The sequence below is a fragment of the Scleropages formosus genome, chromosome 13 (genome assembly GCF_900964775.1).
Source record: "Scleropages formosus chromosome 13, fSclFor1.1, whole genome shotgun sequence".
Classification (NCBI taxonomy): Eukaryota; Metazoa; Chordata; class Actinopteri; order Osteoglossiformes; family Osteoglossidae; genus Scleropages; species Scleropages formosus.
The window spans coordinates 4,871,078-4,887,024 of record NC_041818.1 but is presented as its reverse complement, the minus strand read 5'-3'; the positions used below and the strand labels follow the sequence as shown (position 1 = coordinate 4,887,024).

At 44.1% G+C, this 15,947-nt stretch overlaps 1 protein-coding gene across 1 annotated transcript in view; it reads right to left on the bottom strand.

The window, feature by feature from the left end:
- LOC108925313 (bromodomain and WD repeat-containing protein 3-like) overlaps positions 1-15,947 on the bottom strand; it is a 51,745-nt gene that overhangs the window by 16,362 nt on the left and 19,436 nt on the right. Inside the window, exons 25-34 of the mRNA XM_029257488.1 lie at positions 14,001-14,108; positions 12,751-12,875; positions 12,582-12,664; positions 9,020-9,131; positions 7,497-7,558; positions 5,133-5,288; positions 4,777-4,897; positions 4,405-4,530; positions 4,156-4,228; positions 4,000-4,053 (exon numbers count right to left, since the gene is read on the bottom strand). Coding sequence (XP_029113321.1) covers positions 4,000-4,053; positions 4,156-4,228; positions 4,405-4,530; positions 4,777-4,897; positions 5,133-5,288; positions 7,497-7,558; positions 9,020-9,131; positions 12,582-12,664; positions 12,751-12,875; positions 14,001-14,108 — 1,020 coding nt within the window. The remainder of the gene's footprint in view (positions 1-3,999; positions 4,054-4,155; positions 4,229-4,404; positions 4,531-4,776; positions 4,898-5,132; positions 5,289-7,496; positions 7,559-9,019; positions 9,132-12,581; positions 12,665-12,750; positions 12,876-14,000; positions 14,109-15,947) is intronic.

Below are 15,947 nucleotides of genomic sequence, written 5' to 3'. Positions count from 1 at the left end.
TAATCCCATTGCAGCAGCGACAGTACACACACACATTTTTTGTTTATTTTCCCTCTATACCAATTAGCCATAATATTAAAACTACTGACAGATGAAGTGAATAACATGGATTATCTTGTTACAATGGCACCTGTCAAGGGGTGGGATATACAGTATTAGGCAGCAAGTGAATAGTCAGTCCTTGAATGTCGTGTTGGAAGCGGGAAAAATAGGCAAGCATAAGAATCTTAGCGACTCTCACAAGGGTCAAATTGTGATGGTTAGATGACTGAGTCAGAGCGTCTCCAAAAAGGTAGGTCTTGTGTGGTGTTCCCAGTATGCAGTGATTTGTACTAGGGGTTGCACAGACTATTCAACTGGTCAGTTTGTCAACTTTACTGCCTGACATTGACTATTTGCTGACCACGTGATTATGGCACTAATAACATGGAAGCCTCCTAGAAGACAAAAGGTGAGGAGCCTTGTAGGTCATTGGAGCAAACCAACAGCGATTAATCAAGTGTGTGGAAATACTTCTCTAAAGATGAAGCCTATGCTACTGTCACTTGCAAAATATGCAAATTCATCATGAAGTACAGCAAAAGTAAAAGTGCAATGCACACTCATCTAAAAAGGCATCCGCTAACAATCCAAATCTGTCCGTGTACATTGCGTTCATACATTTTCTTTGAAATTGAAAAAATGTGAATTACACTGCCTTTTTTTTTTTTTTTTTGTTTTAAAAATGAAAAACAACAAATTATCTAAGAGAAAAATGAGAAACTGCTTTTTATGGTTTCTGAGCATATACAAAGAAAGGACTTGTTTATTAATTTTCTCTTTCTGCTTAATCATACAAAGTGTAGAAATCAAAATCTCACAATACTAAATATGATGAATGCCCTAAAGTGCACAATATTTCTAATGTAACAGCATGGTGGAACAGCGAGTAGCACTACTGTCTCACAGCACCAGGGGGGTGCAAGAGGACGTGGGTTTGATCCCCGCTCAGTTCATGTGGAGTTTGTATTTTCTCCCCGTGTCTGCATGGGTTTCCTCTCACAGTCCAAAGACGTGTTGTTCAGGTTCACCTGTAGTGTGTGAGTGACACAGAATGTGTGTTCCACTGATGTATGGATGAGTGACCCATTGTAAGCAGTGTGTCTAGCAGTGTAAGTCACCTTGGTCAATAAGATGTGTGGGCTGATAACACTACATAGAGTTCTTTGGAAGTTGCTTTGGAGAAAAGTGCTAAATATGTAAACGTCTAACAAGCAGCCTAACCTGGATGTAAAAGTGAGCTTTGTTGGCAGTCTTTGGGAAAAAATGTCCACTGTGGAGCCATTTGCTCAAATTATAAATGATACAAACTAGAGCAACATTCAGAGATAGCAGACGATCTAGTACAACGTGGTGCTGCACGGGATTGTTCTACAATGAGTGTCAGATTCTGTCGCAGCGCAACGTTGTAAGACACCCTCTTGCTGCTTTTGAAAAGCACCTAGTGATCCATATTAACTTATGATCAATAACTCAGAGCGAAGGCAGCATGTTTGATGAAGCCACTGATGGATTATGAGCGGTTTCAATTCGTTTACATGCAGGTTCTTCAAGAATACCACAAAATGAAATAACTGAAAGTCAAAAAATAAGACAGCGAGAAACTGTAAATGAGAAATATTTTACATTTTGAGCAAAAAATGGTTTTTAAACAGTAATTCATGATTTGTTTTTTATTTTTAAGATGGAAAAAAACGGCTTTTTTTTTAACCCGGCTACAATGTCCCATCTTATGTTATAAATGCAGCCTATGTATGAGCTATCTTTCAGCATATTTATTCAGTTTGAAAATACAGATTGTCAGTTGTTGCAAAGCATCCCCTTCTCCTGTGTTTCTGTTCATGACGTAATCAGTGATTAGTCAACGTCGACTCTGCTTTCATCACAGAACTGTCGATTTTTTTAAAAATCTGAAGTTGGGCAACCACTAGTTAATACCTACCAAAAGTGGTCTAAGGAAGGACAACCAGCGACAGGGTCACGGGGAACTAAGGTTCACTGATGCCCGTGGGGAGCAAAGGCTAGCCTATCTGGTCCGATCTCACACGAGCTATTGTAGCACAAATTGCTGAAAACCTCAATGCTGCCCTGTCCACTGCCGAAAGCGCTTACAATGGGCACATGAGCGTTAGAACTGGACCATGGAGCAATGGAAGAAGGTGGCCTGGTCTGATGATTCACGTTTTCTTTTAGATCATGTGGATAGTCGAGTGTGTGTGCATCGTTTATCTGGGGAAGAGATGGCACCAGGATGCACTTTGGGAAGAAGGCAAGCTGGCAGAGGCAGTGTGATGCTCTGGGCAATGTACTGCTGGGAAACCTTGGGTACTGGCATTCATGTGGATGTTACTTAGACATGTACCACCTACCTAAAGATTGTTGCAGACCATGTACACCCCTTCATGGCAACGGTCTTCCCTGATGGAAGTGGCAAATTGTCATGTTCCTCAAACCATTCCTGAACAAGGAGTTCAAGGTGTTGACTTTACCTCCAAATTCCCCAGATCTCAATCCAATCGAGCATCTGTGGGATGTACTGGCAAAACAAGTCCGATCCATGGAGGCCCCACTTCGCAACTTAAAGGATCTGCTGCTAATATCTTGTTGCCAGATACCACAGAATACCTTCAGAGGTTTTGTGGAGTTTTGGTGGCACAAGGGGGACCTACACAATATTAGGCAGGTGGTTTTAATGTTGCGGCTGATCAGTGTGTGTTGAAATGTATTTTGAATTCAGGAGCAATCCATACCAATTTAACATGAAATGCACACTTGGCAAGGAAATGTATTGTATTGTTGCAGTGTATACCTGATATTTCCTCTGTTAATACGGGATATGGATGACCGAAGTAGAAAAAATAACACGTGACCTGCATGATAATTGAGTCAAACTTTTAGATCTTCTTAGATGGTAGTACATGACCACTCATTTGATATATTGTAGATTTACATTTATTCCTTTAGCAGACACACACATAGACTTCCAGTGAACACTACATACAGTACTCTGCAAAAGTCTTAGGTACTTAGATGTTTCAAAAAATATTTGTTTTAGACAGTTATTTAATGTCTTCTGCATTGGTGTCAATGGGAAAGAGCAAATTTTAGACTTCCAAGCATTCCTTTTGCAAAAAGTTTCAGTATTACAGTAAGGGTTTCGTATGTCGTTAAAGTAAGTACGTATATATACACACACACACACACACACACACACACACACTGTCTGAGACCACTTGTCCTGAGCAGGGATGCGGTGAATGGGAGCTTAACCCGGCAACACAGGGCTCAAGGCTGGAGGGGGGGACGGGACACACCCAGGACGGGACACACCCAGGACGGGACGCCAGTCCGTCGCAAGGCACCCCAAGCAGGACTCAAACCCCAGACCCACCAGAGAGCAGGACCCGGCCTAGCCCACTGTGACCCCATTCGGTACGAGCGGTTGTTGACGATGGATAGTCCTAAGCTTTGTAGGAAGTTTAATTAAGAGCGTTATTTTTGGAAGCATTCTCATTTCACAGTTTCTTTTTCCCCCCCCAAGTGCCTAAAACTTTTGCACAGTACCCATAGTAGTATTTATCCCACACCCTTTCCCACAAAGTGACAATTCTAGACATAATACGTACAATGAGTCACTCATCCACATACTAGTGAAACACACGCACTCACACGTATATACAATACATACTACGGGCAATTTAGAATCATCTACTCACTTGAAAGCTTGGAGTGTAGCAGGAAACATACACAAACATGGGGAAAACATGCAAACTCCACAAAAACTGAGCCGAGATCAAACGCACATCCTCTCGGTGTCCAGTTTGTCACTATGGAAGCTGTTTCTGTTAGTCGCTGTTCTTTTAATCCATGAGAAATAATAACAAATAATATCTTCTACTGAATTCCAGAAATGTATTTTCTTTCTCTTTATTGCCATGATGTTGGAAGAGTTCCACTCACCTGCTGCCCTGTAGATGTCCCAGGGGTATCCGAACCCATGTCCACCCTCTCCTCCTGTGGATGTAAGAGACTGGTACACTCTGATAGTACCTTCCGCTACAGAACTCCACCCAAGTGACACCCAGAGATCCCAAACTGCTCCCTCCGAAACCTCACCTCTTCCACTCCCCTGCCCATCTCCACCTTCATCTTATGGTACAGTTTCAGGATGTCCATGCACATTTGGTCCCTGAGAGAGGAGTGTAGACAAACAGGAAAAAGACCAGGTATCAATAGTGAAACTTCAGACAGTAACTTACCCAGCTGCACTGAATTTATAATAAAGGAAGTAATCAACACGCTAAAGCTAAGGTACAAAGGTAACAACAATTTTTCCAGGGTACTGTAATTGACAGAGAGCCACACCCAATAAAGCGTAGTAGGACATCTGTCACCGTTTTGGCTGCAGCAATAACTGGACTCTGTGGCTCATGGAAGGTGCGAGCGTTGTGCTCAATGTAGCGCACCTCCCACATGAGAGCAGAAATCCGCCTGTAGAGGGAGAATATAGATAACTTCGTCTTCTGCGAGCAAGCAGTTCAATTTGTTGGTCAAAGCCCAAGGGCAGGGGTGTGGTCAAAGCAAATGACATATGTATGGCCATAAAACCATGGGTCAAACAAAATGAGGTGTGTTGAAAACCAAAGAAGGGGTGTAGGAAATTGAATGGCAGACGGAAGAGGCCTGGTCACCCAAGTGAAGGAGTTCATCAGGGAGGAGTCAGTAGCCAAGGCTCACCTGTAGAAACGGTTCTCAAGCCTCTGGCGGATGGTGTTAAGGTCAGTGGGGTAGGCCACCACAGTATAGTACTCGGGGGAAGAGTTCAAGTCCACTGGAGAGACGAATGCTTTTGCAATGTCTGACAAAAAGACAAAATCACTGGCATCAATCAGTGATCCATATTTCTCTTTCCAGTCCTAGTCACTGACTAGGAACCCATTACAAAGATAATGACAGAATGTGTTTTGTAGTCACAGTGGTATTGCTACTCAAAGCTCCAACCAGATCTGTAGTGGTTCTATAGTCTTGGTGCAATAACACCAGCAAAACAGGATACGGCTGTAAAGCTGACAGCAGCAGTAAAGATGGATTACCAAGCGTGAGCAGGTCGTTGATACCCTTGATCACCCGATCACTGTCCTTGTCCTGTGTCAGAGCACCCCATTCACCCTGCTTGGGGCAGTACAGCAGTGCCTTCAGCTCCTCCCCCCTCACTGGGACGCTGTGGCCTGTCTCCACTGGCAAAGAGGCTGGTGTAGTGAACAAGAGCACAATATGGAGAGTGAGAATTAATGAATTATAACAACTTCTTAAAATTATAAGGTCTTTTCACCCTAAAAAGTTGATTTTCACTCCAGTAATGCAAGAAGATAAACAGAGTGGGTTTCCTTCAGGTGTTCTGGTTTCCTCCCACAGTTCAAAGATGTGTGTTTCAGGTGGACTGGTGACACTATATTGCCCAAAGAGTGTATGTACAGTGGGTGTAGAATGTCATCACCCCCTTTCAAAATGTTTACAAAAAGGACAAAGACAAGCAGACTTTTCCAGTTTTATTTGCAAATTGTCCCTTGCAAAATTCAAGTGAAAAGTAATCAAGAGAAAATGAAGTAGAAGAACTCGGTTGGATAAGAGAACACCTTTCTGAGTTAAAACTTGGTGGAAGTACCTTCTGCTTGGATTACAGCCCTGAGTCTGTTTGGAAACATCTATACCAGCATATAGCTCCCCAAGAGAGGAGTACTTCCGCTTTACAGAATTGCTCAAGTGCAATTCTGTAAACTGCATGATAACCATTGATAGACTACCCTCTTCAAGTCATTCCAAAGATTTTTCATAAGACTTACGTTGGGGTTCTGAATATTCTGAATATTCATTCACCTTCCTGTCTTTCAGCCACTATATAGCTGCTTTTGCAGTGCCGTTGTCATGGTGAAAAGGTGAACCCACACACACACTTGCTGAAACCGCTTATCCCAAGCGGGGTCGTGTTGAGCCGGAGCCTAATCCAGAAACACAGGACAGGGCAGGAGGGGGAGGGCAACACACCCAGGACAGGATGCCAGTCCAGCACAAGGCACCCCAAGCAGGACTCAAACCCCAGACCCACCAGAGCGTAGGACCCGGCCAAGCTCGCTGCGCCACCGCGCCAAAAGGTGAACTATTTTCCCATTTTCAACTTGATATCTGAGAGCGGCAGGTTTTCTTCAGGAATTTGCCTGTTTTTGCACCACCTTCTACCCTGACGAGTGCCCTGGTTGCAACTGAAAAGAAACAGCCCCACAAGAGGATGCTGCCACAACCGTGTTTTACTGCGGGAATGGTGTTCTTTGGATGGTAGGAGATGCTTTTGATGGTTCTATGGGTTTTCTCCAGATGCTCCGTTTGCATTCCAGATCAAAAGTTTGACTTTGGCCTCATCTGACCAAGTGGCACCTTTTTGTCATGTAGCCACAGAATCTTCAAGGTGCTTCTTAGCCAAACATAAGTGAGACTTGATGCAGTCTTCCACCTTCCCATACAGACCTGATCTGTGGAGCATTTGTGATATTGATGCCAACTTAAATGAGCATGGCATCAATATCACAAATGCTCATGCCCATGCTCATTTAAGCCTTAAAATCTTTTTATTACTTGTAATACCCACTCCATATTTGTGCTTTTCCACTACTTTCTCTTAAAGTTCTTTTGAAAGCACTCTTCTGGCCATGGTGAATTCTTCACTTTGGAATACACTTCCAAGCAGTGGAATCCTGCAGAAACAGCTGCTTTAATCCTGAACTAAGCAAAATCATCACAGTTTGCTGTGTGAGCTGTAAGGTGACAGGTTATACTTGGGCAAGTTTACAAATATATTTTAAGGAGGGGGTTTACTTATCCAAATCAGGTAATTATAATACATGTAATTAATTTGTAATAAAAAATAATTTCCAGAATGTTTTAAAATCGTGTTTTCACTTGGTTAATGTGGGTCGCTGAGTTTAAATAAACATGGAAAAATACCAGTTTAATTTGTTTTTATTTTCTAAGTGTCATACAGCATAAAATACAAATTTTGAAAAGGGGTGGTGTCCTACTGTATGTATGTGTCTATCCCACCCAGCTGCAAAGATGTGCAAATAATTATATTAAATACATTACTGTACTGTACCTAACCTGTAAGTCACCTTGGACAGATTCAAAAACACTTTGCTTAAGGGTTTAAACACACACACGCAGAGTCTGAAACTGTCTGTCACGAGCGGGGTCGTGGCGAACCGGAGCCTAACCCGACAACAGAGGGCGCAAGGCCGGAGGAGAGAGGACACACCCAGAACGGGAGGGTTTAAACTGCAAATCTTTATACTGTTGTTATTACAACAATCTTTCAATTGCTTTGACTCTAATTCTTTCCAGATCCAGAGCTGAGCAGCTTATGTGGCTGAAAGAACAAGACTCAGGTGGAGATCTGCACAACCAACCTCCATCTGGAATAGGCTCCATGTCCCAGGGACTGACACGCTCCTTCTCGCCAGTATCCCACCTGCGGAGAAGACCACAGTAGCAGGCTCACAGCATCTGCTTTGGACGCCATGAGACACACACAAGCTCATACTTCCATTAAAGCATTAACACCAGACCCTTTCTACAAAGCAATCAATATACAGCAGGACAGCGAGTAGTGCTGCTGTCTCTCAGTGCCTGTGTGGTGTGACAGGATGTGGGTTTGATCCCCACTCAGTCTGTGTGGAGTTTGCATGTTTGCCCTGTGTCTGTGTGGGTTTCCTTCAGGTGCTCCGGTTTCCTCCCACAGTTCAAAGACATGCTGTTCAGGTTCACCCATGGTGTGTGAGTGACAGAAAGAGTGTGTTCCACTGACGTATAGATGAGTGACCCATCGTAATTAGTGTATCCAGCAGTCTAAGTCACCTTGGTAACTAAGGTGTGTGGGCTGATAACACTACATAGAGTTCATTGGAAGCTGCTTTGGAGAAAAGTGTCTGCTAAATAAATAAATGTAATATGGCTAATGAATCTGTTTCATCTGTACTATAGGAAGAAGTCCACTAATCACATCACATCCCATCCTTACTTACACTGACCTTAGACTTAACCCCTGTAAGCTACGATGGGGTAAATTTCTTACTTCATGCCAGTTTTTGTAGTATCACTTTCCAAAGCTTTGCAATCAAACCATGTATTTTTAAGCGTCTGCGCCAACTTTTGATATGCCAGTGTCAATCTACATCTGTGGATCATGGAACTCATCGCTAGTCTTTGTCAATGCTTTTCACTTTGCTTTCACTCTGTACACAACAGCTTTGTAATGTTACCAGACAATATCCTGGGTGGAGTGCATATCCAGGAAGCAGAAGGAGGGATGTGCACAGAATGTTCATCTTACAATTGGGAAAATCATTCTGTAAACCTTGGATTCAACAGTGTGCCAAAAACAGCTGCAACTGGTATTGACGTCCTCCAGCTCCAAATTTGAGAAGATTGATGTTTACTACTCTGCCTTTGTGTGTATTTGTTCAATAACAACAAAGGACAGCAGGTAGCATAGCGGCTAGTGCTATTGCCTTTGGTTCCCGAAAGTTACAGGTTCACCTCCTATATCTTTGAGAAAGGTAGTTATCTTATATTGCTCTAGTGAAGTTAAACATTTCTATAAATGGGTAACTAACTGCAGAGGGCTTAATGTTGCTGTGGGGAGAAGTGCTAGTTAAATTATTTATTCAATAAATTGAATAAATGTAAAAACAATTTAACTTGCTTCTGGAGCTCTAAAACTTTGTGGGGTGAGAAAACCACCCCATGGTAACTAGTGTATGATTACTAAGGAGGTTAGCCTGTGAGGGTTAAAAAATTATATCCATTTCACTGTTACTCCTGTCCTCCAGATAACCTCTTTATACCTTCTTTTGTTAGTTATTCTAAGGCCTGGCAATAACCATGGCCTGATGGTAGGGGCAGACGGAACTGATGGCGCCTGCACTCTTACCGCACTGAGTAGCACTGAAACAGGCTGTCAGGATATTCAGGCTGGAAGGGCTGCTGGTCCTCTACAGAGCCAAACCACCAGGCATCGTCTATGATGCTGCGGAAGCGCAACCCTTTCAGAAGAAAGACACATACATAGAATGAGAATGTGAAACATTATTATTACTTTATTATCATCTATCCATACAATTTCAAGAACCACTCGTCCTGTGCAGGACTGTGATGAACCGGAGCCTATCCCAGAACCATATGGGAGCAAGAGTGAGGGGATTTTACTCTGGACAGGATGCCAGTCCATCGCAGGGTAACCACACACACACACTCACTCATTCACATAATATAGGGAATTTAGTGTCACCAGTTCACCTGAACTACACGTCTTTGGACTGCGGGAGGAAACCCAGGAAAACACAGGGAGAAAATGCAATCTATACATGAACTAAGCATGGATTGAACCCAGATTATTTTGCACTACCCAGGGGCTGTGAGGTGGCAGTGCTACTCACTGCTGTGCTGCCCCTATTTTAGTAGTAGTAGTAGTAGTAGTAGTAGTAGTAGTAGTTGTTGTTGTTGTTGTTATGAATTTTCAAAAATTTTAACATTTTATTTACTCATTTTTAATTGCTACTTCACCCTTCATGCTATTTTCGAGGTCTGTTGTACAGTGAAAGGACCTGCATTTCTGCATTCTGCCACTAGTTGGCAGCAAAATGCACTCAGCAGGACTAGAAGACGGTGAAGCGGGGAGAGCAAAAAGAGGGCAGGGGAAGCAGTGTCAGGCAGGGGGTGGTTTTTAGCATCCCAGGTATTTTCAGCCCTTCCTGGATCAGGGCCTTGGCGTGGCGGAAGGGCTTGCGCGATCTAGGGATCTCCAGAGCTATGTCGTTGGGAGCACTATGTCCCTGGTAGGGTCTCCCAAGGCGAACAGGTCTGGAGTGAAGATCCAGACTAACGTGATCCAAAAACCTCCATGGAAAAAGTAAACAGGAGATCGTTAACCCTGCCCGGAATAGGGTCACCGGGACCTATCCCTGGAGCCAGGCCTGGGGGTAGTGTTCCTAGGTGAGCGCCTGGTGGCCAGGCAGCCCACGTAGCCCAACCAGGCTCAGCCCGAAAAGGCATCGTGGGAGGACCACCCACAAGGTCCAACATAGGGGTTGGGTGCAATGTATACCAGGCAGCAGGAGAGGGCAGGGTGGTGCATGGCATTGCAGCCCCTTCATGACAGAAACTGGCTCTTGGCATGTGGAATGTGCCTTATTGGGGGAGAGGAGCCAGAACTGGTGTGGGAGGTTGAGAAATACCAACTAGATACACTTGGGCTCACCTCCACTCACAGTGTTGGCTCTGGAACCAAACTCCTCGATATGGGGTGGTCCCTCTCCTACTCAGGAGTTGCACGAGGTGAGAGGCGCCGGGCGGGTGTGGGGATACTCACAAGCCCCCGATTGGCTGCCATACAGTTGGTTCTGGAGAACCATCCGGCAGCTCAGAAGGGGTCGGAGGAGTTTCGCTCAGGCTGTGTTTAACAGGATTGGAGAAACTCTGACCTCTGATGAGGACATTGTCGGGAGGTGGAAGGAGCACTTTGAAGAACTTTCAAACCCGAGTGATATGCCTTCCTTACAGGAGTCAGGGCCAGAGACTTTTGGGCTGTCAGAGTCCATTTCCCTGATGGAAGTCACTGAGGTAGCTGGTAAGCTCCACAGTGGCAAAGCACCGGGAGTGGATGAGATCCGCCTGGAAATGCTGGGATGTTGCAGGGCTGTCATGATTGACATGCCTTTGCAATGTTGCATGGACCTCGGGGACAGTGCCCTTGGACTGATAAACTGGGGTGGTGGTCTTTATCTTTAAGAAAGGGGACCATAGAGTGTGTGCCAACTATCGGGGCATCACACTTCTCAGCCTCCCTGGGAAAGTCTATGACGGCGTGCTGGAGAGGAGGCTCCGGCCGATAGTTGAGCCTCAGATTGAAGAGGAACAATGCGGATTCCGCCCTGGCCGTGGAACAGTGGACCGGCTTTTTACCCTCTCACAGATAATTGAAGGGGCATGGGAATTTGCTAATCCAGTCTACATGTGTTTTGTGGACTTGGAGAAGGCCTATGGCCATGTTCCTCGAGAAATTCTGTGGGAGGTGCTTCGGGAGTATGGGGTACCGGGGCCACTACTGCGGGCCATTCAGTCCTTGTACATACGGAGCGAAAGCTGTGTCTGCATACTTGGCATTAAGTTAAGCCTGTTCAGTGTGGGTGTGCCTTGTCTCCACTCCTGTTTGTGGTTTTCATGGACAGGATATCAAGGCGCAGTCAAGGTCGGGAGGGCATTCTGTATGGGAGTCGGAAAATGACGTCTCTGCTTTTTGCAGATGATGTTGTCCTTTTGGCACTGTCACATGGTTGCCTCCAGCACGCACTAGAACGGTTTGCAGCCGAGTGTGAAGCGGTGGGGATGAGGATCAGCACCTCAAAGTCTGAGTCCATGGTTCTCTCACGGAAAAGGATGGTATGCCCCCTCCAGGTAAGGGGAGAGTTTTTGTCCCAGGTGGAGGAGTTCAAGTATCTTGGGGTCTTGTTCATGAGAGAGGGAAGAAGGAAGCGTGAGATCGGCCACAGACTGGAAGCAGCGGCAGCAGTAATGCGGTTGCTGTACCGGACTGTAGTGATGAAGGGGGAGCTGAGCCATAAGGCAAAGCTCTCCATTTATTGGTCGATCTACGTCCCTACCCTCACCTATGGTCATCAACTTTGGGGGATGACTGAAAGAATAAGATCGCAGATACAAGCGGCTGAAATGAGTTTTCTCCGCAGGGTGTTGGGACTCATTCTCTCTGACAGGGTGAGGAGTGTGGACATCCGGGAGGAGCTCAGACTAGAGCCACTACTCCTCCACATTGGAGGAGCCAGTTGAGGTGGTTCGGGCATCTGATAAGGATGCCTCTTGGGCGTCTCCCTTTGGAGGTATACCAGGCACGGCCAACTGGGACGAGGCCCTAAGGTCAGCCCAGGACCCACTGGAGGGATTATGTCTCACGGTTGGCCTGGGAACGGCTGGGGATCCCCAGGCTGAGCTGGAGGCTGCAGGGGACAGGGGCAGCTGGGCCTCTCTGCTCTCCCTGATGCCACCGCGACCCTTTTAGGACAAGCGGGACAGAAGATGAGATGAGATGAGGTATTTTCAGAACAGATTTCATTCATCTGATTTTTATTTATTATAGCTCTGTCAGAAACCTTATAAAAAGCTACCTAGTGCATAGAGGTACATGTTTGCTATGAGGATGTTTTTTATGGTTAGGATTAGGTGCCCGGAGGAAGACAAATATGTTAATGTAATCAATCTGTCACTTCCTTGTGGTCAATAAAATACAATCTGTATTATTATTATTGTTATTATTATTACTCTGATGCTCAGCTGAACTGGCATTACAGTTAAAAAAGCTGAATATTTTATTTAAACAATTACAGTCTTACTTTGCTCACAGGTATTATTGCAGGATCCATCAAAACAGCACTACCTGCCACCTATAGCATACAGGGCAGTGTCCTGTGACAGATGCTCACCTGGCTGCCAGTTGCGCTCCTTGGCTTCACAATAGAACTGCTGCAGCACCAGGAAGTCGATGACATCAGGCATGTCGTGATACCTGAATGGTCAAACAGACAACCAGGAGTAAAAGACTGCATTGCAGTACTCTTGGGAGAGTAAAATATTTAGCCAGTGTGTACTCACTTGAGGGAGAAGGATTCCCCGGTCATCTTGCCTGTGATGGGGTCAAGGAAGGCCAGCTTGAGGCAGCAGAGGGTGGGCGGGCCCACCTCGTATTTGATGCCCACCACCTTCACGCACTCCTGGTCCTGACAGAACAGCAACAACCACAAATCTCCCACTATAGTGCCCTTGAGCAAGGTTCTTGCGCTGAATTGCTCCATTAAAAAAACATGCTGTATAAATGGGTAAATCAGTGTAAGTAGCTTAAAAATTGCTTTCAAATAAAAACATCATATAAATACAGTGAGACTGAGAGTTTGTTAGTCAAAAAGTTAGTTTGTTCAATGCAACCAGAAGTGGCCCAGGGCTCTTAATCAGTTCTATTTCTCTATTCTGTTCAGATTCTAAATGTCACTACTTGTGTAATGTGTGCAGACAAAACAGTGCTATAGGACTAATTGAGTTTACTTAGAGAATCACCTGTGTGTTTCTGTATTTCTCTGTCTGCCGATGAAATGTTTACTCTGACTTTTGTTTACTCTGCATTATAAGTCGCTTTGGAGAAAAGCATCTTCTAAATGAATAAATAAATATAACTGTCAGCAAAATGACAGCTCTGTGTTTCGGATGGAAACACAGCAGAACTATTTGTCTCTCTCTCCCTCCCACTGAGCAGCTGATGGAGAAAGATCTATTTATGAACCTATTTATACTAAATATTTCTCAGAAAAGTTTGTAATAGGAAAAAGATCATTATTTGAAACTTTGTAATACAGTCTGGGACATACTGAAAAAGCAAATATGGATAGAGTTAAAGCCAACAGTAAACAAGTATGTGCCCCTATCTGCACAGCACCACAGCTATTCTATTAAATCTTGAGAAACCCTGTCGACATGACTGTCACTTTTCATATTCATGAAATGGAAGATGGATTAATAAATACTGGGGAAAGTAGTAAAAAAGTTACATTAAAAAAAACAAATTTTTATACATGGGAGCCACTTTTCAGCACAAACAGACTAAAAAAGCTCAACTACAGTTCTTTACAAACAGAATATCTGCAAGGCCTGAGAGAAATCTGGTCTGTATCATAATAAAAATGCACAGTATAATACATGCAATCATGAATGAAATGTAGTGCATGACAATGCATCTTGAAAGTTAAACTGTCTCAAAATGGAGCAAGGATCAAGGATTAAGTTCAGTGTTTTTAGATCCTCAAAGCAGGATTGTCAGGTCTGTTTTGCCCTCCTGGTATCCAGAATCTTACCCTGAGGTCCATCTTGTTCCAGGGCTGCTTCCGCAGATTAATGTTATAGGCGCGGACCCTGCGCACTGCCTTCACGTAGGCTTGGTGGCCCTGCTGGAAGTAGATGAGCTAGACGGGACAAACAGGAGTCCACCTGAAACTTTTACACCTGCAATCTTGGAGTCATGGAGGATCACAGCAATCACTGGGTATGTTAATTCGTACAGTAATCAACTGGTCGTTAATACAGGTGGTCCTCAACTTACAATGAAGTCCTGTTCCAACAACCTCATTAAAAGTCAGCTTCGTTGTTAGTTGAAAACCCCTTATACTGTATCATATGATCCATAAGGACACATATTTAACCAATTAATATGCATGAATGATATACAATATAATGGGTGATAGTAGGGCTTTGTTATATTTTTTTACTAATTTCATACACTATTCATTTTCAAATGATACCAATAACAATTAGTAATAAATAGAGTACAGAATTATATTTTCATCATTTTCCCCTGCATTTTGTAATCTATTATCTTCAGCTTTTTTTTTTTACCAACAGCTAAACACTCATTTTGCTTGCTAGTCATTGTAAACACACACACACACACACACACACACTGTCTGAACTGCTTGCCCCATACAGGGTCATGGGGACCCAGAGCCTAACCTGGCAACACAGGGCATAGGGCTAGAGGGGGAGGGGACACACCCGGGACAGGACACCAGTCTGCCACAAGGCACCCCAATTGGGACTTCAACCCAAGACCCACCGGAGAGCAGGACCCGGTTCAACCCGGTGCACCACCACACCCCCTTTTAGTCTTTGTAAAGAAAAAGTAAATTGAAGGGAATCATAAATGAAACGTTTTGTAACCCAAACAATGACTGAGATGGAAACAATAACAAATATGGTGGCCTGTGGCAACACAGCCAGTTCACATTGTTGTACCGCAGGGTGAGTGGTCGTCATTAGATATTACAACCAAATGTTGAGATGCTGGGTGTTGTAAGTTGCATATGTTGAGGACAACCTGTAGCTGACCACAGTAAAAATCTCTTCATCGAAGTATTTTTTGAACACTGGTCACGAAAGATAAACTATATAAACTGGGAGTAATAGGGAAGTGGACATAGTACTCATGGTACTCAGTCTGAGATCTACTTTATTATTCAGGCCTCATACGTACTGCAATGTTCTCAACACTGTCTGAAACAAAGGATGTCATGGGCCATGTGCTGCAGTTCCTCAGTGTGTGTTCAAGATGGGGATGGTTTTGAGTACACACTGATTAGGGGTTCCCACTCCATGTCGTAGAGGGCTGCTACGATAATAAGGTTTTTATACTCTACCTATGCACTTAAGTGCCATTTTGAAGTAATTATTTCCCTAACCAATATAATGTTGCAGTGTTTGTCAGCACTGAGGCTTTTGGTGTTGAGAGCTGGAAAGCAGATTGACAGTGCAGCCTTCTGGGACCAGAAATGAAGATCTCACACCAGGAGTGAACCCACCAGACTATAGCTTCCATATGTGAACAAGGAAGAACTTAGCAAAATAAAGAAATCAATAAATAAAGACACTATGCTCTTTTAGAAACTACAGTATGTGTATTGGTTTAGCTATACCCCTAAAGAGCTGCCTGCATATAAAGACAGAATTCATGAAGTTTCTGTATGGAGTAAATTCTTATTTTCAGTTTACATGTTTGCCCACAAAGCTCCGATACCTACAAGACCTGATCACTCACTATGCCCAAATCCCAGACAGCTGTACTCCTCCACCTTTGCCTGCTTGGTGATCCCCGCATTCATGAAGTCCAGGATTTAAACCATAAAGGTTTGTAGTTCTGTCTCAGATGTGGTGGAATGAGCTTTCTCTGTCACTCAGAGCTGCTGAATCTCTCTCAATGTTCAAGAAGGGTCTCAAAACAGCTGGACAGCTGGTAGTATAGTGGTTGGCAC